The 23,517-nt window shown below is 42.2% G+C and overlaps 5 protein-coding genes and 1 long non-coding RNA gene across 7 annotated transcripts in view; 2 read left to right on the top strand and 4 right to left on the bottom strand.

Moving 5' to 3' along the window:
• LOC135483811 (serine/threonine-protein kinase ULK3-like) overlaps positions 1–4,167 on the top strand; it is a 34,607-nt gene extending 30,440 nt beyond the window's left edge. The window contains exon 14 of the mRNA XM_064764861.1: positions 3,497–4,167. The gene's annotated coding sequence lies outside the window, so the exon portion shown is untranslated. The remainder of the gene's footprint in view (positions 1–3,496) is intronic.
• Positions 4,168–4,339: 172 nt separating this feature from the next.
• On the bottom strand, positions 4,340–9,807 carry LOC135483810 (matrix metalloproteinase-19-like). The gene is made up of 11 exons (XM_064764860.1): positions 9,525–9,807; positions 8,927–9,015; positions 8,168–8,358; positions 7,688–7,763; positions 7,311–7,453; positions 6,882–7,127; positions 6,285–6,539; positions 6,016–6,189; positions 5,475–5,623; positions 4,978–5,123; positions 4,340–4,659 (listed from the first exon to the last, which is right to left on the bottom strand). The coding sequence occupies exons 1-11, from the start codon at positions 9,678–9,680 to the stop codon at positions 4,563–4,565; spliced, it is 1,722 nt and encodes a 573-aa protein (XP_064620930.1). The 5' UTR covers positions 9,681–9,807; the 3' UTR covers positions 4,340–4,562.
• A 444-nt stretch (positions 9,808–10,251) lies between these two features.
• LOC135483809 (uncharacterized) lies at positions 10,252–12,219 on the bottom strand. Of its 2 annotated transcripts, none has more exons than XR_010446379.1 (3): positions 12,125–12,219; positions 11,361–11,635; positions 10,252–10,948 (listed from the first exon to the last, which is right to left on the bottom strand). It is a non-coding gene; the product is annotated as an uncharacterized LOC135483809 (long non-coding RNA). The 2 variants fall into 2 exon arrangements; XR_010446378.1 differs by having other exon boundaries at positions 12,003–12,125.
• Positions 12,220–13,212: 993 nt separating this feature from the next.
• LOC135483808 (uncharacterized) lies at positions 13,213–14,886 on the bottom strand. The gene is made up of 3 exons (XM_064764859.1): positions 14,808–14,886; positions 14,290–14,570; positions 13,213–13,933 (listed from the first exon to the last, which is right to left on the bottom strand). The coding sequence occupies exons 2-3, from the start codon at positions 14,555–14,557 to the stop codon at positions 13,740–13,742; spliced, it is 462 nt and encodes a 153-aa protein (XP_064620929.1). The 5' UTR covers positions 14,558–14,570; positions 14,808–14,886; the 3' UTR covers positions 13,213–13,739.
• Positions 14,887–15,392: 506 nt separating this feature from the next.
• On the bottom strand, positions 15,393–17,690 carry LOC135483021 (protein eyes shut homolog). Its single transcript, XM_064763519.1, has 4 exons — positions 17,630–17,690; positions 16,861–17,001; positions 16,406–16,531; positions 15,393–16,165 (listed from the first exon to the last, which is right to left on the bottom strand). Exons 1-4 carry the CDS (start codon positions 17,688–17,690, stop codon positions 15,474–15,476), a joined length of 1,020 nt encoding a protein of 339 aa, XP_064619589.1. The 3' UTR covers positions 15,393–15,473.
• Positions 17,691–19,163: 1,473 nt separating this feature from the next.
• On the top strand, positions 19,164–21,984 carry LOC135483131 (uncharacterized). Its single transcript, XM_064763692.1, has 4 exons — positions 19,164–19,271; positions 19,579–19,768; positions 20,203–21,185; positions 21,424–21,984. The coding sequence occupies exons 1-4, from the start codon at positions 19,227–19,229 to the stop codon at positions 21,820–21,822; spliced, it is 1,617 nt and encodes a 538-aa protein (XP_064619762.1). The 5' UTR covers positions 19,164–19,226; the 3' UTR covers positions 21,823–21,984.
• Positions 21,985–23,517: the final 1,533 nt, after the last annotated feature.

The following is a 23,517-nucleotide window of genomic DNA, read 5'->3' as shown; positions in this document are numbered from 1 at the left end:
TTTTACAGCTGTGAAGGTTTGCATGGATTATTATCAAAACAATCATTCGAGCTCATCTGTCACTGCTGTCCATCTCTTTGAATGTGGAAAATGAAAGTGTCAATTGGTATGAATTATCACAGACAGTTCCTCAAATCTCAGATTTTCAGTCTAAAATGAGAAATCTTGACGTTCCTTCGCACTGGAGTCACAGTGAATAATACGAATCCGAGTGTCCTGTGATGATTGCTTGCTGAGTGTGCTTCTATTTGAACTTGACCAAAAAGTCAAGTCTTAACTCAGTGACAATACCACATACCTTTACTGTGGCTGCTCAAGTCCTACTGTCCCTGGCCCCAACAGTGTTGTGGATGACACTGGCACAATCCAAGGCAGAAATACCCAGGTCACAAAAGTATCGGTCACAAAAGTATCTGAATAGGATCTGCACATTCGCCTGGAAGGCTTTAATACCGAGTCCATGGATTCCGCTTATACAATTGGGCCATTTTTAGGCCAGATCTCCTAAAATCTTACAGTAGCCATCACCATCAATAGGCATTGTGCAACACTGAATAGGCAGTTCTGGGTAACTCCACTGGTGTGTGAAAAGTAGGCATTGGACCAAAATTTGCCATGGATTGGACTTGCTCGCTTTACAAGTCTCAGGTCCCCTGTGGCTCATTGGAGAATGATCAACCCCCTGCATCCATTCTCCGGTAATGATGACTGCCACCATGTGCACTCGATCCTGCTGCAAAAGATACCCTCCATCTGGCTCAGCCAATCATGTTGCAGTATCATCCACGGACCAATAGATCGTTATCGTGCTTCAGTAACTCAGCGCAACATCATTCTCATCATAAATATTTGCGGAGATGTAAAAAGTTTTGACGAGAATCACACAGCCTTTCACGAGTTAAAGAACGAGAAATCAGGACTTCCAACTCCGCACACAATCCACTGCAACAGTCACAAGGAGTATAATGAAATCTAGTAGCAGTGCTGACCTAATATTTCTAGTGGGTGAACTCACTGCTGATAGAGGGGTGCTGGTATTTACTGACAGTTTATAAATAAACACACACCTTGGGTACAACATTATATGTCACCACCTATTTATTGAAATATTTTGTGGTCTATCTGAGTTATCTTGGCAGCAAATCAGAAAGTGTATATTGAAATCGACTGCATCAGGTAGAAAGAACTGGTAAAGTAATATGATGATGGTGTATAAAAGATACTAAAGTTTCTTAGCAGTTGCAGAGGCGGGTTCTACCTGTGTGCTTGATGAGTAGTAAAACATGGGGTAGGAATGTAAGGCTGATTTTAGCACCTGGCTCTCACCGAAACACGCTGCTCATTATAGCTCTGGCAGTCCTGCCCCAGAGTCAAAACATTGCTTCATTCCTTTTGTGCTTGATACTTTGGAAAGTTAAACAATCTTTTTTTGCTCGGAGTTTATTGCTGTTATTGCGTCACGAAAGAATCAGTATAAGGCTATATGAGGCCATAGCAATAAGTGTAGGAGCTATTGCCATTGGAACTGCTAGTTTTTGGCAATCCACTCAGTTTATTCTATCGAACTGGCCTAAAGCTGTATATCACCAAAGTCATTCCTTGTAAGCGACATCTTAGACATGTTATTCTGGTGACCAGTGTTCGCTAGTGTTGGCAGCAGGATTTTCGATGATCTGTTTGGGTGTTATATCCCATCAATAATCAATCCCATCTTTGATATCTTTGCAAAAAGGTGCAACTATTTCACAGTATTTGAACAGGTTTAAATGACCTATCTAGTCAATTAAATATTGCATTCCACTGCTGTGATTGTGTTTACTTTTAGGGTTGATTATGGCCATTTTATTACCCACACTTGCCTTTCATCAACAAACCAAGGCTGTTATTACATAACTCAGAGGTGATTTACCAGAAGAAGATTTCCAATAAATCACCTTTTTCCTCCACTGGATAGAGTGCATTCCAAATCATATTGAGTTGAACCTTTGGTGGGTGGTGTACTTCAGTGTATGAGGGGATTTGGCTGGTTACAATGAAATGCAGGTTAATGTTCATTGCATGCACAAACAATCAGCTCGGTGCCATACTTGGGTTGTTAGGAGCAAAAGTTCACTTCTTGGATCATTATCTGAACCTATCTAGTCGCTTTCTCGTGACATTACATTGGTAAAGTTCTGTTGGTGGTGGACGCAATTGGAGAAGGTGTTAAATCGTTCAAACATATGTCTATGATACACCTAACATAGTCCAGAAATGTTCCAATAGGCTAAGTGGTGAGTTCCACTTTCTTTTGGAAGGGGTGGCTCCTCTTGAATGGTGCTTTATAAGCCATTACATCCCAATGCAAATACTGTAGTGTAAAAGTTTACCAAACTTGAGTAGTTTCCAAATATGCAAGTGGAGTGTAATGGGGTAAGAGGGTGTACCTTGAATAGGGGAACGGTTTACCATTGTGTTGTGCATCTCCTTCTCATTTGGCCTAAAGTCAGTTGACATGGTTGCATGCTCTGAATAATCAGGCTTCTGCTAGTAAAATATATGCTTTTTGGTATCGCTACATAGAGATAAGTCCATCTGAAACCAGTAAATCCAGTAAATGGTAGCTTAGCACATTTTCTGCTCTTCTGAGTAGCCCACAAATTGCATTTTAACAACTATTTACCCGAGTTTCATTCCGTTTGCACTTGAGTTCCCAAAAGTGTCATATTGAAAGTTAAATCTCTAAAGAGCTATATTTTCTTCCCAACTACGCAAAAAATCTCCTTGACATTGCTTCTTTTTGAATCACACTGTATATCGTATCGTCTTTCACAACCTATGTGTACCAGGGAAGCCAGTGCAACGGCATAATCTAGCTTTCCAGAAGGTCGGCAAGTGGACTACAGTTTTTTCTGCCCAACAACCAAATCTAAAACAGGCTGAGGTCAGGCCAATAATTATTTACACCTGGTATGTTATTGTTGTGGTTGATACAGTCATTCACCAAGGCCTACTCTCCTTTTGAGATTGCAGGAAGGGTTAACCCTTGGTTACTCTAAGGCTGATTTTATGGAAATACATGAGAAGTAATTTTTGAATATTCTCTGTTTGTTTTGGAACATAAGAGAGAATTGATGGATCACAGTTGACTTCAAATGTGACACTAATTTGTTAAGTTCAGACCGATATAATCTACTTACTTGTAGTAATCACTTTGTAAGTCTTGAAAGCCCTGTAGCATAAATCCATATTTGAGATTGGTTGTAAGGGGCTGGACCATATTATGACATATTATGAGATACCTTAGAGGGGTTCTCTGGACAAAAGATGTTCTCATCACAAACATGGACCAAGTGACACATCTAACACAAAGTAAGAGATTAACAGAATGATTTTTTCCTTTCCAGGATATTCTGAGTTGGATTATTGATATGATGATAAGAACCTGATGGTTTGAAATGATCTCATTCATGTTTTTATTTCATAACCTTATTTTTGCTGTTCTTTCTACTTCCAGATAGTTGTGAGCTGACAAGCCTTTCAAAGATCAACAGAAATCTATCTCAGTGCTCAGATCCAAATAGATATGTCTTGCCTTTGATAAACCTGAACTGTATAAGTGGATTATTGAAGTAATGCAGTAGGCTTCTTTCCTACCGTATTCTTCAACTGTCCCTTGCATCACCAGTATCTAAATATAAGTAGGTGCCAGTTGGACCAAATGAAGTTATTCGAAGTCACTAGAACTATTTAAAAATGCTTGAATGAAGAATGTTTTTCTTACTAATTCAACCAGACCCGGTTTGGCCGGCTTCTGCATGCATATTTGACGCCTTGAGACACTCTTTAATGCTGTAAACATGATGTATAAATGTAACCTAAGAGACATAATTATATACTTTCATGGCACTGCCATCTGATGGCTTTTGTTGAAATGATATAGAACTTTGGTGCCTGATGATATTCGGATTGTCTTGCCTATTCTATCAAGAGTGTCCCCTCTGTTGAAGTTTTCGGGGGACAGTGATAGAAGTTAACCCACCAATATATTTATAATTCAATGGAGCAAGGGTCTGCTTTAGACTATCTTTAGTTATTTTGCCATATCATTTTGTGTAAATAATATAACGGACATATTGTACATGTGCTTTAAGCTAATATATTCAAGAAAATAAATCAGATATCACATTTTTGTTTAGTTTTGTCTTTGCTAGAAATGTTTCAGGGTCATTCCACTCCTGGACAACTGTTGACACAAATAATGGATCACACAGAGAATAAGGAAAGGTTTTGAGATGAAAAAGGCAACGTTATTTGACAAAATGTAAGATTTATTGTATGATATGGATACACCTATAAATACAATGAAGTGTACATCACTGGACTCTAATACAGTGGAATCTAGATAACTTTTTCTTTTTCTTCAAATCAGGCCATAGCAACAGTGCTCGGCTGTGTCTCGTTCACTGCTGACGGTCATTGGTACCTTTGTTGATCAGATGGCTGTTCTTCAAATATAACCCTCAGACTTGGTTAGTATACAAAGCTAAGAAAAAACACACTCTAAAGCTGGCCAATGTTGTCTATTTTGGCTGGTGTCCCTCCCCACAGCCCATCCATGGACCTGCCTTGGCCACTGGTCCATCAACAACTCCATAACCAGTCAGATACTTTCGATAGCTGAAATACAAAGTTATTAAAAAATTAAATACAAACTGCTAGTTTTGGATTTACTCAGTTGTACAGTTATTATACTTTCCCTTTAAATCATTTTATTTCCTAATTAGCACTGAACAGTAAAAGCATTGAACATTAGAACTGAAGTGACAAAATTTCCCTCCAATTTTGGCATCACCAAACAGCTATGTCAAACATTCATTTCTATTCAAAATGAGGATCAGACCCCGGGGCACTCCAGAGTCACATTAAAAATAGGATAAAACTTTTGGAAATTAGTCCCTGGTCGACATAAAAAACATTAAGTAAAATAGAACGTACTTTGTGCCTTTGAAAAAATATGTATAGCCATCCCGTAGGGTCACAGCAGCCTCAATTCCATTGGGCACTCCTGAGAAATAACCACTGATTGGTCGGGCTGCATCCACTGTCAGTTGGTACTCGCTAAACAGGTAGAAATTATCATTCTGAAAGCAGATATTATGTTTGAGACATCGGAGATGTGCTGTCAGAAGAACAGAGCAGCAGCTGTTTCGCTAGAAACATAAGCAGATGTTACATGGGAAACATCATTTAAAAAAATCTTGAGCCGCTTTGAATTCTTTGTCATCGCGAGAAGTTCAACATTCTCCTCGTAATACGGAATCGGCAGTGTCTCGTCCACTGCTGACGGTTATTGGTGTAGATTGGTTTCTCTAAGGTAATACCACAGATGTAGGACAAGATAAACAGTACAGATGTTAGATGATAAATATCAGCAGATCAGGAGATTCGTAGAAGAAAAACATCCGCAGATCAATTTGTTGTAGAAGATTTACCCTAAACAGATAGATCCTTCCAGACCTGTCCGTCATTGCAGAATCGACATGGTCGGGATAAACATCGCCGGCCACGGTCATTGGGAAACCAAAATCCAGTGTGAAGGAGCTGTTTCCACTGTGATACTGATAACGCCAAACCCTCTTTCCTGAAACGGTTAAAGCATTGATCGACATTGGACTCGGCATTTTTGAGGTATGGCAAGTAGGCGTATGGGTGATAAGGTCCCTGGGTGAGAGAAAGGCGTTTGTTCGTTTGGACATTGAGTGACCCAAACTTCAAGCTATATAAGTCTAAGAGGTGGTTGTTCACCAGGTTCCTAAAGCAGTGAATAAAAATGTTTCAAAGACCATACGTCAACTCACTTTGAATGAGACTTAAAAGCTTGTTTGTTATGGACGTCTTCCCCTTGTCCCTGGTCTAATGTAAACCCATATTTATAGGCATTAGCCGCTTACAAGTAGAAGCGACAGTAGCAAGACCATAGTGGTATGACCAGCCATCATATTGATGATCTAACGTAAACATAAAACCACTTACCTTTGAAAAAGTATAGTCTGCCTGTCCTACTCGAAAATACGGCTCCTCCAATATTGGTTGGGACAGGTGGCGAAAAGACATTTGAAGTCAATGTGGGGAAGCTCTCGTCGATCGCCATACCTTTCAGACGCCATACCCACTTGTATTTCAGGATGTAGATTTTGTAATCGGGACCTGGAACGGAAAAGAAAGTTTGGAAGATGGCGTTTGTGTTGTTCTAACGTTGAAGCCTTTAGAGTCGAGCGTCAATTTCAACAAGGCATACCTACCTTGGAAAACGGCATCAAATTTGGTCGTACACTCGTCAGGGGCTGATGGATCTTCTGTAAATGTTGGCGTTGAGATTGTGGTTGGTTCCACCACCACGCTCTCAGTGACAGGCTCCTCAGTGGCCACGACAATTATAGGCGGCTGCTTTGTTGTTCGTTTCTCAGTTGGTGGTTCTTCAGGCTCCTCAGTTGTGGTGGTAGATGGAGTGGTGGTTGTGGTAGTTAATGGTGGATCAGTGGCTTCTTGCTTTTGACCTGTGCATGTACACGGAATAAGTCAACACTAGATGATGAAAGAAGTGATGCATACAGGAAAATAAGAACTCCAATTGTGATAAAGGTACGGGATCGAGGCTTGTTCCTTTTCACAAAGTTGATGATGCGACCTTCCCATCCTGACAAAGAACGTTTACCATTAACACTTCATATCAAACTCAAAGGGGCGTTGTGGTTCTTTCTTGATTTTAAGCATTTTGCATTTAAATATACTTTTAGGCCGATGAGATTCCAAGTTCTCTGGTCATTGCAGTGCTGAAGGCGCACGTCGCAGATGCTTTTCTCTCAAAAGCCTACAGTAACATAGCTAGTAACACGTACCATACAGTTTCTGAACACCAGCGATATCATCAGCATGGAGTTGAAAGTTTGGTATGTATCCCTGGTAATAAGGTGCCATCAAGGCTTCACCAATCTCTGAATGGCCAAGACCAAGGGCGTGACCTAGTTCGTGCGCAGCTACAATGGCCAGGTTAGTTCCCCGGTCTTCTCCATCTGTCCAGGTCTCGGACTCGTCGAAGTGGGTCTCGCCGTTCTCGGGAAAGAAGGCATGGGCAAGAACTCCACCTACGGAATGAAAATGTGTAAAATATTAGAAGGTGATCATTATAAGGAAGTACTGTAGAACCTCGCTATCAAGGACATCCTTGCCACTAACAAACGATATTCTTAAAAGAGAGGTTTCCTGATTGAAGAGGTCAAACTACATGTACTTTCATACCAAACACTGGCCACGAGGAGTATGCCTACCCTGTCCATCAAAAGCATTGTAGCTTCCATCACCGTGTTCGCTGTAGGTGAACTTGATGTTGATGTCTGCCTCGCCGGTGGTTTCTGAAAATTGCAGGTCAGCTACATCGCTCCAGTATTTGAAGGCCTCCCAGATTGCTCTCCTTTTAGGTGGGTGCGAAGAGGGAAAACACTTAATTAGACGGACACTCGACAATCAGTACCCATTTTCGGGGTAGAAATCAATTTCGAAGCCATCTTGCCGTCGTGCAGTCGCTCTGTTCGTCAGCAAGATTACTAAGTTCTCTACATCAATAGTGTCCATGACACATCGAAAATACAATACCGTTTTCGACTTCGATTAGTACCTGAATACAGATAACTGATAAAAACATTACCTTTGGGTGCCCTGGTCCAAATCTGGTGAAAAGTTATGGATTCTGTATGTCATTGATTTCTTACTCCATTTTGACCCTGGAATAAGTGGAGAGGAGCAGGGGATGAATTAAAATGAAGAGCGTCATTGGAAATGCATTGAATAACAAAACACTTGGTGAGACAGGCTACTAAGCTAAATCGTTATGAAGCGGCCGCGGCTACTTTTATGACTGTACGTCTATTCTTGATAACATAGCTGAACATATATATATATAGCTTTCTCCACACAGGTTCCCTCTCTTTTACTCTTCTGACAAATTACCTATGCAGCTTTCCCACCGTCTTTGTTATAACTCATGCTGGGTAACCCCTGCTATCTAGTGGTTGTTAAGATACTTCAGGCCTGACAGCGTCCCTTTAACGGCCCTGATACACTGAGAATATTTTTCAACATCTAATCATTTCGCCCATCACAAGTTTCAGCTTGGTTTTATATTCACCTGGTACTGAAAATGACTGGGCAATTTGCCCCGCGTCGTCAGAAGCGGGACCGAATTCATCACCGTCCAACATCAGGTCTGAGCCATCGGGAACCTGGTCAGGCATGCCGCATCGTGGTTTTGTCATCCAGGTCAGGGTCTCTTCGTTGAGAACACCAGTTTCTTTTAGCTTCAACCTCTTCTGGAATTGTCTGTTAAGGACATGTTATAACTATAGTTACGTGCCCTTACTCTTTAAGGTGTTCATCGAGAAAAAACTAAACGAACGCGGACATCCAAGGTATGCTGTTTTCTCATCACGTTCGAACAAGGCTACTATCGTTAAAGACACGCCTTCGGCACTGGCACAGACTTTCCTGAATGTCTTTTATTTCAGGTACACGGACTTGTGTAAGTATGGCAAGACAAAGAAACCTTTCTAATTCACGTGCGTTACTGTTTATCCGGGACTGTTTCCGTTGCTTTGGCGAAGAATCGGTCTTCCGAATAAATTTGAGCAATGGTGAAAGGATACGAACAGACAAGAAGGGGGATCTGCATCGAAGTACTAAGTCTTTTAATTTTATAGTAGATTCGTCGGACAAATACTTTGAGGCATAAAAGCGTTATGATAGAAGCTATTTCATACCCGTTATAGTTTCTTAATTCAGAATTTCGAAGCAAAAAGCGTTATGACATGGCCGCGACAGAAAGGAGCTAATGTACAGAAACGTGATGAAATAGTTGATGAATGTAAGAAGTCAATCGAGCTTTGGTTACCTGATTCCTGCTTTCCTGGACTCGTCGCTGTGTTGGATACCTGAACCTTTCCCTCGTCGAATGAGGTATCCAAACTTCTCGAGGTAATTCTGTAGGAGAGATTGCGACGAAGTGAAGAGTAGTGCTTCAGATCACGTGAACATAATTATAAACACACTAGAGATGACCACATGTCATGGTTTCTAGTGTATGAAAGCACTGAAATATGGGGGCGGGGGGGGGGGGGGGGCGGCGGCGCCCAAAACGTAACACCGAGAAGCATTGCGCGGGCAAAGCAATGATCAGTCCCACTTCTTGATGATCAGTCCCACTTCTTGTCAATCAGGAGTGATGTTTGTTTGGAACATCCAAAGAAGGGGAACACGGAGTGTCCGTTGGGAAGGTTTACCATAAGCTGTTGTCCTTTGATCCTGTCTGTTCCTGTCTTCGGGTTGAAATAACAGGGTAAGAAGGTACTTTCGAAAGTACATGCACTTACAAATAACCATTTCGTTAAATGCCTCTAACACGATGGCCGAAAAATCATTGCACTAAAAGTAGCGTAAGACTCAGAGGGGAACAAGTAAGAGATACAATCTGTATACAGATAGATACTCACATCAGGGTCCAGTCCTATGGGTAAACCGTCGGCGCCCCACCCCTTACGCAGCCCGTTGCCAGTGTCCTTGCCGTCAGGTCCATCGCCCCGGCCTGGAGGCATCGAGAGCGTACCAGAGACCAAGATGACGCACAATATGGCGCAAATCCGTAACATCTTTGAGAGCTATTACGATGGATTCGATTTAGATGCCTTTGGCTCAGTGCTCCGTAGGCTCTATTCTATTTCTTTTGCCTGAATGAGATTTTTATCAAGGGTTCTGTGCTCATACTATGCAATGTGCACTTTCTATTATGCCACCAAAGATAGGTCCGGGATTACTGTTTACCAATACTATCTTGGGATTAACTACATGACTGATAGTGGCGCAATGTTCACTTGATATATAACTAGACAATATCAAGATAATTGAAAGACTTAATGAATAAGGTAGCATTCAGTAATCAGTGCAAATTGTCAATTTGCATAAACCTATGTTAATGTAACGTCAGGGGCGAAAGCCCTGAATGCGAAAGCCTAACGACGAAAGCCGCAACAGATGAGTTCAGATACCTCTGATATCAATATCTATGTGACAAATGTATTGCTCTGCCACCTACATACTGTTCTTTAAATTTGCTATGATTGAGCGAACTTAGGAAAGTTCCTGCAGGGATATAACTAGCGCAACCCTTGAGTGGATTGATTTAACAGGAAACATCTCAAAAATAAGAACATCAACGAACAATTGTACATTAATTTGTTTATGTTCCAAGAACTATCACTGTATGGAATAATCAATCACAACATCCCGCGTGCACTCAACTCATCAGCCATCATACAGGGTTGTATCGCCACACTTTGACCCTCAGGTTTTGGACTCCATTTCGACGTCTCCAACTTCGTTACACCATTGTGGGAAGAGTTACTTGACCTGAAGACCTCGGGATACTCTCTGTAGCTTCTTCTAGTTTGATCAGATCTAGATGCAGGTGAGGCTAGATTTTTTGCAGAGTGCGACCCCACACACTGTATCTTATAATCAAGGACTTTTGAGCTTTTCAAATGCATGTACCTTTGAGGGTTTTTTAATTAACACAGATATGCTCCATGAAAATTCTTAACGGTTTTTGAGCAGTAAAATAGCTCAAAGGATTTGTCATTTCCCTGAAAAACCGAGGGTTCAGCTATGTCAGGTGATGGCAAGTGAGCCTTTGAAACACTTTTAGGATTGAGCTCAGTTACGACTGTACTACGGTAAAGTTCGGAGCCAGCGTATCACTAATTGTATGCGTGGGACCCCAATCCTATTTCGCAGTCGTATAATTCTGGCGCAAAGGCCATGAAGTCCCAAAATTCAACTCCTCCGGCAGTGCAGTTACATCCAAGCTGATTCTTATTTGGCGGCACGAAAACTTCCCCCTCGTCTGTTGCCACGCGACACCCTGGAATTAAGAAACGGGTGGTAAGTCAGATGCTACGTCCTTGGTGTCTGACAACGCATGCATGGTTTGACACAGTCACTGCCCCACTACTTTTCCTTTGGAAATTTCGCCTATTTCTCGTAGAGCTAAGTAGAGTTGTATAGATGATATCATCATTCGTTAACTGCTCTACCCGACAACACGGCCGACGAGCAACCCATTGAGGGAGGGAGGGGGGGGGGGCGGGGGGCGGGAGGTAACTATCCCATGTAAGGCTTGGCAACAGGAAAAGCTAACTAGCGGGAGGGGAACTATAAAAACTGCTCAATTATAATGAAAGGCACTGAGACCAAAAGCCCTATACTGCAGACAGTTTAGACGTAGGGGCACATACATTGTAAACGAATACGGGCATGTGCCCGAGAGTACCTACCTTCTAGTCGACAGAAAGTGATGGCATTTTCGGACCATTCCCCTCCTTTGAAAATATCCATTTCCCGTGTGCAACGACACGCGTACGGGAAGACCTTCTTCCAGATCTCCGACCACTCCTCACCAACGTTGAATTCTCGTTCTTTATCTTCCGTTTACCGTGACGCACTACACATGGTCTTCGGCGGTGCGGGCTTCCATGGTGTGACAGGTCCTGCCTGGCAGTATCCTGCCAAGGCCAAGATTACGAGGATGGTGGCCTTCATCTCAGATCAGCTGAAACGTCGACGAAAATAGGTCAGATTTGCCCCTTACTTTGCAGTTAAAAGAATTGAATTCAGACCTAGCCGAGGTCAGTTGTCTTTAAAAAGGATTTCACCTATAAGGTATGGCCTAAAAATTCCCGTTGTTATACTGTCTTATCAACGGGTAATCAACTCATGGTATCATGAACTTCACTAAACATCCTCCTTATGCATGCTTCTTAGCCTGTTTTTCTAAAGTGAAGTATCTTTTCGAAGGGTTCGACGTTTTTCCATTTTTTCTTGTTTCAACTCTCAGATCGTCATAAGTATCAATCATTAATCATTATTGTAAACATTTCTTAGAAGCCTACATCAACACCGGAAGAAATTTTTCTCACCTTGCAGTTCAAGCACCGCCACCCCTTCGTTCGTTGATGGCGAGTCACAAAGAAAACGGCACTAATAGAGATGTTCAAATCCAAATTTGGTTTCACCTTTAGATGCACTGTAGTCTACTTACATGCACACTTGATCAGACCAAATATTCGGAAAGGTCAGATTTGTTGGTAGTCGAGACAGACGCGACACTTGCGAAGAAATTACTCAGAACAGTACATGTAATTTTGAACTAGATTTCGGTAAACAATTCTGGTACAATCATATTCCAAAAACACACCGATTAGCTGACACAGCCTCTCATCATGGTATATTAGTTGTATCAATTTATGAAGCACGTTCGGAGAATAAAAAATATGACTGATTCAAATGAATTCTCTCCACAATTGATGAAAATAATTGTTAGGAGACATGTTATGTTTCTCGGTCACCCGTCCACCATACTGCTCTGTCCTTTGTGTACAGGGCCAGGTGCAGGGCCCGCCGTAGAAGTGAAATGTAACCCCTCGTTTCCCATCTTCCCCATTCTGGTTGGTGAGACGTTTCTTTTACCCGAGCAAAGTGAATTTTTGCAAATCGCCCAAAACCTCCTGTCCCATTGTTCGACATCGTGATAAGGAAATTGAACAATTGGACAGGCGTTTGCGTTAAGCCCGAAGCACACTAGCCACCAACTTTGGCGTTCACTGGCGTTTTTTGCCGCAGGAGTCCTGAACGCCTGAAAAATCCTTAGTCTGCTACGAACGGCGTCGGCGAACGCGACTTGCCGCCACTTGCCGCAACTAAACGCCAAATATCTAACATGTTTGATTTTTGACTGACGCGTGTCGCTGCGTTTGAACGCAAGAAGAAGCCAGGTGTGCTACGGATGGCCGCCTGAATTGGCGTTGGCGGCGAGGCTATGGCCAATCAGCTTGCGTCTTGATGTCACATGATTTCAAAATGGCAGCCTAAAGTGGCGGAAAAGACGCTACTGGACGCCGATTCTGGGCAGGTGTGCTCTGACCGAGAGCCACTGGCCGCCAACTTTGGCGTCGAGAGGCGTCAGCTGAACGCTTCTTGTCGCCAAAGTTGGCGGCTAGTGTGCTGCGGGCTTTAGGGTTTCGGGGGCTTTGGAAAAACTCCCTTGTATGACACAACCCCTTTAAAAGGTTACGGCATTTTTAGATCTAGTTCTGCCGTTGAAAATGAACAGTTCAAAACTTATTGAGAAGATACGTTTATTTCAGCACAAAATCTTTTTCTCAACAATCACTTAGCCATGCCTGCTAGAGCGAGGAAGACTAAGGAATGTGCGTTTACATGTAAGCGACAGACATGATCCGATTAAGCTACTAAGATACTAAAGATAATTCATTTCACGAAATAAAATGGCACTTTGATTTCGGTGATTTCGCACAGAAAATAAAGTAGTTGATCACAATGTCATATTTCATCTGAAACTGCAGAGTACGAAGTACAAAATGTACCTCAAATACTTATTGAGCCAAAATCGGACATAGCATGAACGGGTCATTTGAAGCAAAAAACCCAGACAAATCTTCCAGACTTTGTTTGGCTTGTTTTGCGTGCGGTGCCATTTCTTTCGTTAAATGGAGCATAGTAGGCCTTATCAGAGTTTACTGAAAGACTCTGATAGTATGGAGAGAAGTACAGCGTCACTTAAGTATACTTGACGTGCCAGTGATCAGTCCTTGTAGCCGGCGTACATGTATTACAAATTTGATGAATGCGTTGGGCTAGTCCTTCACAGTTTCTTCTTCCTCTTGCTCTTCGGAAGTGATCACCTCCTCAAAAAAACCTGCACCACAACCGTACAAATATGACGGGGCATCTGCAATACGTGGGCCTCCTCCGGGAGTGCAGTTACATCCATGTTGGTTCTCGTTCGGTGGTACAAACTCTTCTCCACTGTCTGTGTACGCGCGACACCCTAGAAAAAAGGCAGAAACTCAGGTTTACGGGATTATATACAAATCACAAAATTGAGGCGATTGCGGTGTGACATCCAAACTCTTTAACGAGCCACGATGCCTGCTTAGGTTACGCAAACTGCCGATAGCTAAACTGTCTCTACTATTTCACGTTACTTTGACAATATCACGTTGGTTAGAGGAATACCATTAATTTCTATAGCTAAGTCCACGCAGACCCATAAATGTATATCTGAATTTTCGTTCATCATTGACATATACGTTGCCCCTTGGAACCTCTGCCTCATGACATGCCACGGGCGCAGTATTCTAGAACGGATCTTTCCCACATCCGGGCTGAGAGGCGATGTCCTACCTTGCAGTTGACAGAAGGAGATTGCGTTGTCGCTCGCCCTCCAATAAAGATCACTTGCAATGCGGCATTGACACGTATGCGGGAAGACCGCATCTCTGATCTCGGACCATTTCTCGTCAAGCTGGAACTCTTGTTCTGATTCTCCAGTTGGAGTTCCCTTACAGGTGGTTTTCGGCGGTTCCCGTGTTCCTGGTGGGAGGATCGGTGGTCCTGCCTGGCAGCATCCCGCAATGCCGGCTGCGATGGCGACAATGATGGTAAACCTCATCTCATATATTCACCTGAAATATTAGGCATATACAAGTATATCTACACACGTAATGCATAGCCAACGATATGTAGTTGCGCTACGTCGCTCTCATCAACAATCTTTTTAATCTAAGTCATGCACCGAAAGGCAATTTGTCGGTTGAGATAATGCAAAACCTCAGTGACGAGTTAGCTTCACGAGTTTGAAACTATGCATAGATGAATGTAGTTGCGTTTGACGTGAAAAGGTATACCAAATTAATTCTTACCTCAATCGCGTCGAAATCAACCTTTCTCCGTTTATTGGGGAGAGGAACAGTCAATGAAAACAGTCAGTCTGGTTTTTTTATAGTATATAACATAGACAATGAATAATAATGATAAAAAATAGGTTTCAGAATTATTTATTATGTTATTATCAACAAGATTATAGAGCAATTTCGAAATAGATACATTAACTCTAATCATAATTCTGGGACAAATCTTGTCCAATTATGTTTAATATTCTGTCATCAATCCGTTAGAGCAAGAAAATGTGTCACCAGATCATTCAAGTACGTATGTAATTGTTTGAATATATCATTTGGTGCCATGAATCATGTCGTCATAAAATATCAAATGTCTCCCACATGTAATTTGGCAGATCTGCAAATAGTGTCTGGTCAAATCTAGCAATGTCCTGAAAAAAACATATTGATCCTTAAGTTTTGAATTCCACTACGTCGAGCCATGCAGACTCCAATACCATGTCGAACCAGACTGGGCCACCTATGGGAGAGGCATTCGTGTTGGGTGTTGACGTTTCGTGGGGCATTGTGAACCCCCCCCCCCCCCCCATCGTGGCCACACGCGAAATAGATGGGCTTATGATAACGCCAGAAGTAAGACAATGAGGTCGGATTGTGCACCACGCTGAATATCGAGGTGCACCAACTTCAGATGTAAAACATCATCCCCTCTTTTCCATTGCGAGTTTTGTTGGCATGCCCAATGTCACCTCCCCCTTCACTTCCGAGTCTCTTCCCTTTGAGATTAACCGATCGCGACACAGCCACAGAAAGATCTGTCAGTGAATCTCCAAGTTCAGCAGGAAAAAGACTGTCCGAAGTTGCAGTCAGCGTATCTACAGAAAGAATTATATCCCCAAGAACATCAGGCGAATCAGTGCCTGCAGGTTTGAAACCGTGTGATGTCTGAGTTTCACCCGATTTAGATGAAGCAGACATCGTTGAGGCAGCACTTCCACACTGTTTCCCATCGCCGTGGTCAGTAAAATCAAGCTCCGCTTCTTGGGCCGTGTGGGCCTGGTGAGCAATCGGCTTCTCCATACCAATCGATCTCCTCTTTGTTGACGGACGCACTGCGGTGAGATTTTTCTCTGGAACTTCCTCTGGTGCTTCATCATACAGACTGGACCTTCGCTCCTCTACGTATGAAACCTTCCTGAGCTCCCGTTGTTCCAAAGATGGCCTTGCGAACACCTTGACTCTCTTGGCGGAGCCAGCCGGCTTGTCTTTCTTCCAACAGAAGAAGCAGGTCATCCCGCCAATTAGAGTAATGAGCAGAACGCCGGCGATACCGCAGAATATCAGTATTGAAATTGAACCAGTCTCGTCCTTGTTGATGGCTGAAATACACAATTACAGGTATAAGATACAAATATATATTTTGCATTTTATTGTCTACACACATTTCAGAACCCTGCGACGTTCACTATCCTGAAAACTCACTTGATTTAGACCCTTATCTTCATTTTAAGTTGATGTCAAATTTAAAGGAAATCATAAGATTTTTCCGATGAAAAACATTGTCCTAGTTGCCATAAGTTGGATGATCAGGAACCAAGCTTCTCAAGACTCAGTCTTACCACTGCAAGGCTTCGACTCGGGTGAATCTCCTTCATAGTCGTTTATACAGTCGCATCGAAAGCCTCCGGGAAAGTTTCGGCATACAGTGTTCAGTTGGTAACATTTCGTAGGACATTCATTGATATCTATAAAAGAATTTAGAGCAGGATTGGAGTCAAATACTTGAGGTTTTTACACTCCGAATTGAAGTGGCTATATGACGATTAGAAACGTCTCTCTTGATCATTGAAGTAAGGACCTACGTTGTGTTCTGGCAAGTGATATCACGGAAATATCTGCCGGTATTCACGTATACCTGTCTCAAATGGTCGCTCAGGCCTATAATAACTAAAGTGAAGATGATGTCAATGTCAAGTATGTAGACGGGTCACTTTGAAAAATATTTTTTCTTGCTCCATTAAGAATTGTGCTGAGCCTGTTGGGGGAGTTTTTAAGTTTTATTGTTTAAGCTTACCTTCATCACAGCTGGTCCCGGTATACCCAATTGCACATGCGCACTCTACGTTTCCGCTTCCATCAATCAAACAGCTGCCTCCATTTTTGCATGTCAGAACTTTGCAAGTATCACCTGGATAAACTGTCGACGTTTCGCTGGCTGAAAAAACAAGGAACAGAGTCAAGACTACCGCAGAAAGACAGCTTTCATCAACTTGATAGAAAAAGGCCAAGTCTCCACATATCGACTGCGTACAATGCACCGCAGACTCCGCCAGCACCTGAAGAGACTAAGGCACCATCCAACTGCTTCCTCAGTTGTGGGCTAGGCGACCAAACACTTGGAGACATTCTACAGGATTGTCATCTGTTGAAAACAAGAAACGAGTTTTTGGCCGGAGTCAAAGTCACTGAAGACGAAGCTGTTGGGACCGGCCGAAGACCTCAAACGAACAGCTAATTTTGTCGCGGCACATGACCTGAGGATATGATGCAAAGGTTACATGTACGTAACGTCTGAACGCAGAAGAAGAGGCAATACTAAAAATTAACACGATATGCGTTGTTGACGTAACAGTGGGATCGTTTCTGGCAACTCCAGGTCGGAATTAAGAAGTGTTATGTCCAGCGGTAGCATTTGTTATCTCTTAGACTTTCTAATGTTGGAGGAATGCCAGACGGAAGAAAACAAATATACAATATATATGCCCCACGCCGAGTCCACGATCTCCACCACCGGCCTGAATACCTTACTGCTATCTCTCCTGGTACATGTACCTTAAACTTACCAACTAACTGTAAAATAGTAAAAACGACCACAACTGGTGTCATCGGTATCCAAAGAGTCATGGCTAAAGCGATCACGTGGGTTGATTCTAGGCAATCCCACAAGCACTACCATGGGAAAGGAAAAACGTCTTAATTACACCTTAAACATCATAACCTAAGCTGAAGACTAAGCCAACAACGATACATCCTTTCAGCAAGCCGACTGAACGAATCGATCAGTAGCGCTTTTTCATCATCCGCATTATTCCTGGGAGCCTCTTTCAACGAAAATATCCAAACATTTTTCGGGCACTACATCTACGGAAGATTCTCCCTCAATCACATCCTTCGTATTCGTATAATGACTTCCACTATAATTTGTATACAAAAAAGGGATGATCCACCTAAGTGGTATACGTTCACACAGACTAGGCCCTACTTTGTTTTTGGCTATCATCCAGTAATAATGAGTGTTTTTTCCCTTCGGGAACAATTTACAGGTAAAGTTGACCATCACGCATCATTTGACAGAAGCGCCAAGTTACTCAGCTTGCGACCGAATAATCGTGCTTGTAGCAGCCACACCCCTGCAATAAGTCTACGGGTGGCCAGGCCTACTCGTCTGTGAATGTGATGGCTGTGGTCAAACAGCATGCTGCCGCGGAAGGCGGGGCGGCTATGAGTCTACGGTTGTTTTTCTTATCGCCAACATGAGTAACATCGGTGGCCATCAATGTCGATCAACAAAATCCAAGGATACAGTTCCGGTTCACAAACAAGTACGTCAACCATATCCCGCATAAAATCCGAAAAAGAAGAAATTCGAAGGTATACATATATATAGTGGCCCGTCACGGCATTGAGATGGATGTTTAAAATGATTCCGAATGCAACCAATAAATACATGTACCGAAGGAAACTTCATATAAGAATATGCATAGAGATCATTCGACACCACATGTATGTACATGTACATGCATGGCCTATCGCAGAAGACACGCTTTACTATTCATGTGTTCAAGCCCCAAGGGTCAGTTATTGTCAAGGCATAGACTTTCCGGAGCATTATTCCTTCGACCTTTCCTAAAGTTAAATCTAAGAACCAAAGACAGTGGGGCGATTCCAAGTGGACTCACGGGGCGCATCCTTTTCAAGGCCATCCATCAAGTGTTTGGTAAATCTAAAAGTTCTTACCAGTTGGAGGAGAATATTTTTATCTAAACATAACGAACACTGTAGTGTTCGTCTGCGGGCAGGAGTCAACGAAAACAACCTAATCTGTACGTCTCTTTTTGGCACCAACTTAAAAAAGAAAACCTTACGAAACGTTCAATACGTTCATTGCAATAGAGATCTATACAAAAACAAATCATCGATAAATCGGCACCCATGCAGGGCAGCTGAATACAGCAGTACTTCCACCGTAATCGACGTCAATCATAATAATAACCACAGAAATTATCGAAATGACCAATTAGGTCAAAATTATTTTCTAAGAGGGAAGCAATTTAAAAGAATGCAGATTAAATGTACAATGTATGTTGTAGCATGTCTCTATCACTGGTGAGCTTGACCCGACCGGTTCGAAAACCAACCACCTCCGAACCCGTGAATAGGATGATGTTGACTGCGTTCTTTCTTATTTCGTTGACGCTCAATGCAGTAAGTGGTAACAGTACAATTGAAACATGCGCGTACAGAACATGTTAGATATGTATCTTCAGGGAGCCTATTCGCCATTTTGACTTGAGAGAATGACTAAATCACGATGGTTCATTACTATCCTGGATTATCATGCCTTCCATCTTTATCGGATTGTCAGAGTTCGGTCTTTCTAAACTACTTGCTGTTGTATCGCGCTAGATTGGGTTGTGAAAAAGGGGGATATTGATAAAATGAGGGTTAGGCTTGGTGCTTTCGTGGTCACTATAGGTTTTGAACTAAAGCCCATGTTTCCTCCTTGCTACAGGTCAACGGAATAGAAATGTGTGCGGGCTCGTATGAACTACCAGAAATTGTAGATGTGACCACAACCCCTGTTTACCAGTACAGAAATGTCATCAATGAGGTCGATGTTAGCATGGCAGTAAGGTCAAGGTCGCCAGTCTACATGAGTTGGTTTTTAATTGGAACGAAGTCTCCAAGGCAAATAACGGAAGGTAAGTGGCTACAGAGCATCCAACTATCTTTGCTTCAATTACGTATTGCGGTAGCGAGTACAGAAATGTCATCAATGAGGTCAAGGTTAGCGTGGTAGTGAGGTCAAAAGGTCGCCGTTTGACGCAGAGTCTTTCAATAAAAATGGAAAGATCCTGGATCATATAATACCAAGAGGAACTATTGACATGATATCGGTGTCCCAATCTTACTTTTAAATCGATAATTATACTGGACAAAAACCATGGCGCGATTCAAATGAATTGATAGCCAGGGTTTATTCTGCATCAGAGGTCTCCGAAAAATTGGGGTGGCCTTTTTACAACCCCTTCCCTTGTTGTTTGCCTTTCTGAAGTTCCAAATGAGAACTATTTCTTACGTGGATTTAAGTATATGTGGGCATATCCTTAATTGACACATTTCCTATTTTCTTCAGACGATGAAAATTCCAGGGTATCAGTCTCTGCTTCTGGTGATCGCTACATCTTTAAACTCCACACTAAACTAGAGAAGACTGTCCTAAACGTTTCAGAGATACTTGGCGACTTTTACCTTTCCCTGCAAGTTATATATGACTGTAACTCCGTTGGTTTAGGAATGAATTTGAGAAAATGGATAGAAGTTGCACATGCTGGTTTGACTTTGCCGAAGATCACGCTGTTGCCTCGTGGACGCTACGTCATTGATGGATATGGCTTGAAAACGCCAGAGATTAAGTTGAGGTTTTCCAGAGGGCCGGACGAGAGACCACCGAAAGTACAGCTACATTGTCTTAAATATCTTGAGAGGCGGAACGGTGATTTGCAGGCCGTATATTATCGAATTGGAGGGAAGAAATTTGAGACAAATTCGAAAAAATTAGACGATTTGGGCGTCACCGAAGCGACTTGCGAAGTAAACGTGGGTGGAGGATTTGAGAGTTACTACGTATCATTGAGTGCTAGCATTGAGCTTCAGTCCCCTATCGAGTCCAGGCGCTACGATTTCGACAGCCTCCACCTTCAGCTTGTCACCGAATTTCGAAGAAGCGGGATTAGCAAACCCGCCGTCATGGTGTCTTCTCGCTTCAATTATGGAATTGAACGCAAAGGAGATGTCCTGCTTATACCCACCGATGCGAACACAACATCTGTAATTTGTTTTGCCGACGCGGCCAGCAAGCCAATGATAGCAGCAGGAAGACTCAAAAAGGGGGGAGGCTATCAGCCATTGAAGAAAATTCGGAATCAGAACGGAATCTACTTCGTTTCTTTGAATACAGCCACCTTCTCTCTAAAGAGCCCGCGGCTCTTAGAGGAAGAGGATTACATCTGCAGCGCTTCCACTGGCCAAGCAATTGCCAGCCAGAAGTTTAGGCTCTTACGGTTTAATTCTGTTCAGGTGACATCGAACCGGACGGATTCCATGCCTTTGGAAGTGGTATGTATAGGCATGCCGTGTCATCGTCATCGTCTTTGTTATAGCGGTAATCGTCGTAGTCGTCATCATCGTCATCGTCATGATCAGCATGTATGATTTGATGCCTTCCCTCTTGTTCAATTAATGCCTTTCCTGTTGTCTACCATACTGTCACCAAATGTCAAGGATCCATATTTGATGCCTTTCCTATTGTTCAATTGCAGCAACATGCCTTATCATTTATATCTTTCTATTTTAGATTGAAAATAAGCAGTACAGCCTGAGTTGTGAGGCAACGGGCATACCACAACCAGACATCACATTCTACTGGTCACCCACGCCTACACGATATCCGTTTGACGTGAAACAATACCAAAAGTTCAACAAAGATCATGAAATACACAACTCCGATGTATTTGATACGACCACGAGTGTGGAAGGGACTACAACATACGGGGGGATAATCGTGAAGGATATGAATAAAACAATCGCGAGTTTGCCATCTAATTTTTGGGATGATAATTACATATACGAAGTTGTCTGCTTTGCCTCCAACGAGTATAGTTACAGGGTCATGAATTTGGGCTATTTTTACAAACCCAGTGATTGGGATTCTAACCATCCTGTCAATGCAACAAGATTTAGTCTATTTAAATAGATATAACAGCAAGCCAATGCCCTATTCTTATCACAAGTAAGTGATTATAACCCCCCCCCCCCTCCCATGGGACCGCTGTAACGTAGATTTAGTAAGTTCAAACGTAATGTAAAGCTTCAAATTATTTTGGTTTACAGCATATTAAATGTTTTGAACTTTGTTTACTGCTGCTAATTTTCTTCTCTGCTCGGAGATACATTATTCACTTCAAATGGTCGTCTACAAATGTGCAACAAAAGTCAATTGTTTGACAAACTCTATCGATCGCCCTGAACTTTATAATGAAGATATTGCTATGGAGCAATGATGAACCATCAGAATCTAGCGTTCCATTTTTATCAATTCGGTTTGAAGCAATTTGACGTGAAACGTCAACATTTGACGTATTATACGCAAGTAATGATGCAATTACATCCATGTATACAGATTTGAGTAATCTGACAGCATCAGTAGGCCAACCATGCCATGTTCCTCCAAGCTTGGAGAAGACAAAAATTACTTGATACAAAGCACTGCCAAACAGAGTTTGACACAATGAGATAGTTAATTGCTGAAACAAGTCGCAATGTTAATCACCAGTCAAGGTAATTAATGAGGTAATTAGCGATGTATTTCAACACCTGTATTTTTTACATGTACGAGTATCTACTTTATTGAGTAGAATACATCGATTCAATTTCTACAGTTAGCTGATTGATTCGGCGCATCAGACATTGATTCAAGGCTGCGGGACATATTGGACAAAAACGATATTATTGCCGAAATTTCCTTAAAACGGATTCGTCGGAATCTATCGCAAGTTGCTGTATGTGATTAGACATCATACGGTGTACATTGGATTGAAACAGCCGATTCGTTCGTGCGGATTTTTGCGCTGTGCCTCTCCCCAATTTGGTCATGGACCACTCGCAAGAGCGTTTTGTGATGGATAAGAAGTTACTCTTAAGACTAGTGACCTCCTTTCTTACGCTGTTGGTATTCATTGATGTGAATCGTAAGTATACGTGTTACATTTCAAGTTCCGTGTAACATTTCAATTTGAACAATGTCATGTATGTCGTTTTAATATATTCCAAAAATGTATTAAACCACCCGGGATACAACTTCATTGGGTTAATCCATCAATTGCTGTGGATGAAGATCCAGGATAAAGGTTTCATTGATCAAAGAACCAGATTAATTTGTTCTCTGATTGACGCTATCAAGTGAAGTGGATTGTTTTGTATTGTTTCTAGACATACTACACATTTAGCTGAGACTCATTATTTCATTTAATATCTGAAGGCAACGCGATATCCGCCGTCAAAACGACACCTCGTTCTCGTTCTAGGCCAAAAATCGTAACTTCGTTAGTATCATAAAAGGCATTGATTTCAGCATAATTCAATCATTAACTCTACGGGCAACCCTATGGAGATGACGGAAGGTATATGGCTAGAGAGACTAAAGACCCTTTGAAATATATTTTTTACAGATACCGAGGCAAAGTCTGTCAATGCCACTTCTCATTCCACCCATCCATGTGCCCGACTTTTTTGCCATAATAGCGGAGTTTGCAAGTCTGTTGTCGGCGGAAGTTCTATATGTGTCTGCACAGCTAGATTTTCTGGGAAAACATGCAGTAAAGGTACGTCCAAAAATCCCGGCGGAAAGTTAATGCGTTTTCTATAATAGTACATGTGCTATCACTGTACC

The sequence above is a fragment of the Lineus longissimus genome, chromosome 2 (genome assembly GCF_910592395.1).
Source record: "Lineus longissimus chromosome 2, tnLinLong1.2, whole genome shotgun sequence".
Classification (NCBI taxonomy): domain Eukaryota; kingdom Metazoa; phylum Nemertea; class Pilidiophora; order Heteronemertea; family Lineidae; genus Lineus; species Lineus longissimus.
The sequence above is the reverse complement of the archived record's forward strand: the minus strand, read 5'-3'. Positions and strand labels throughout refer to the sequence as shown.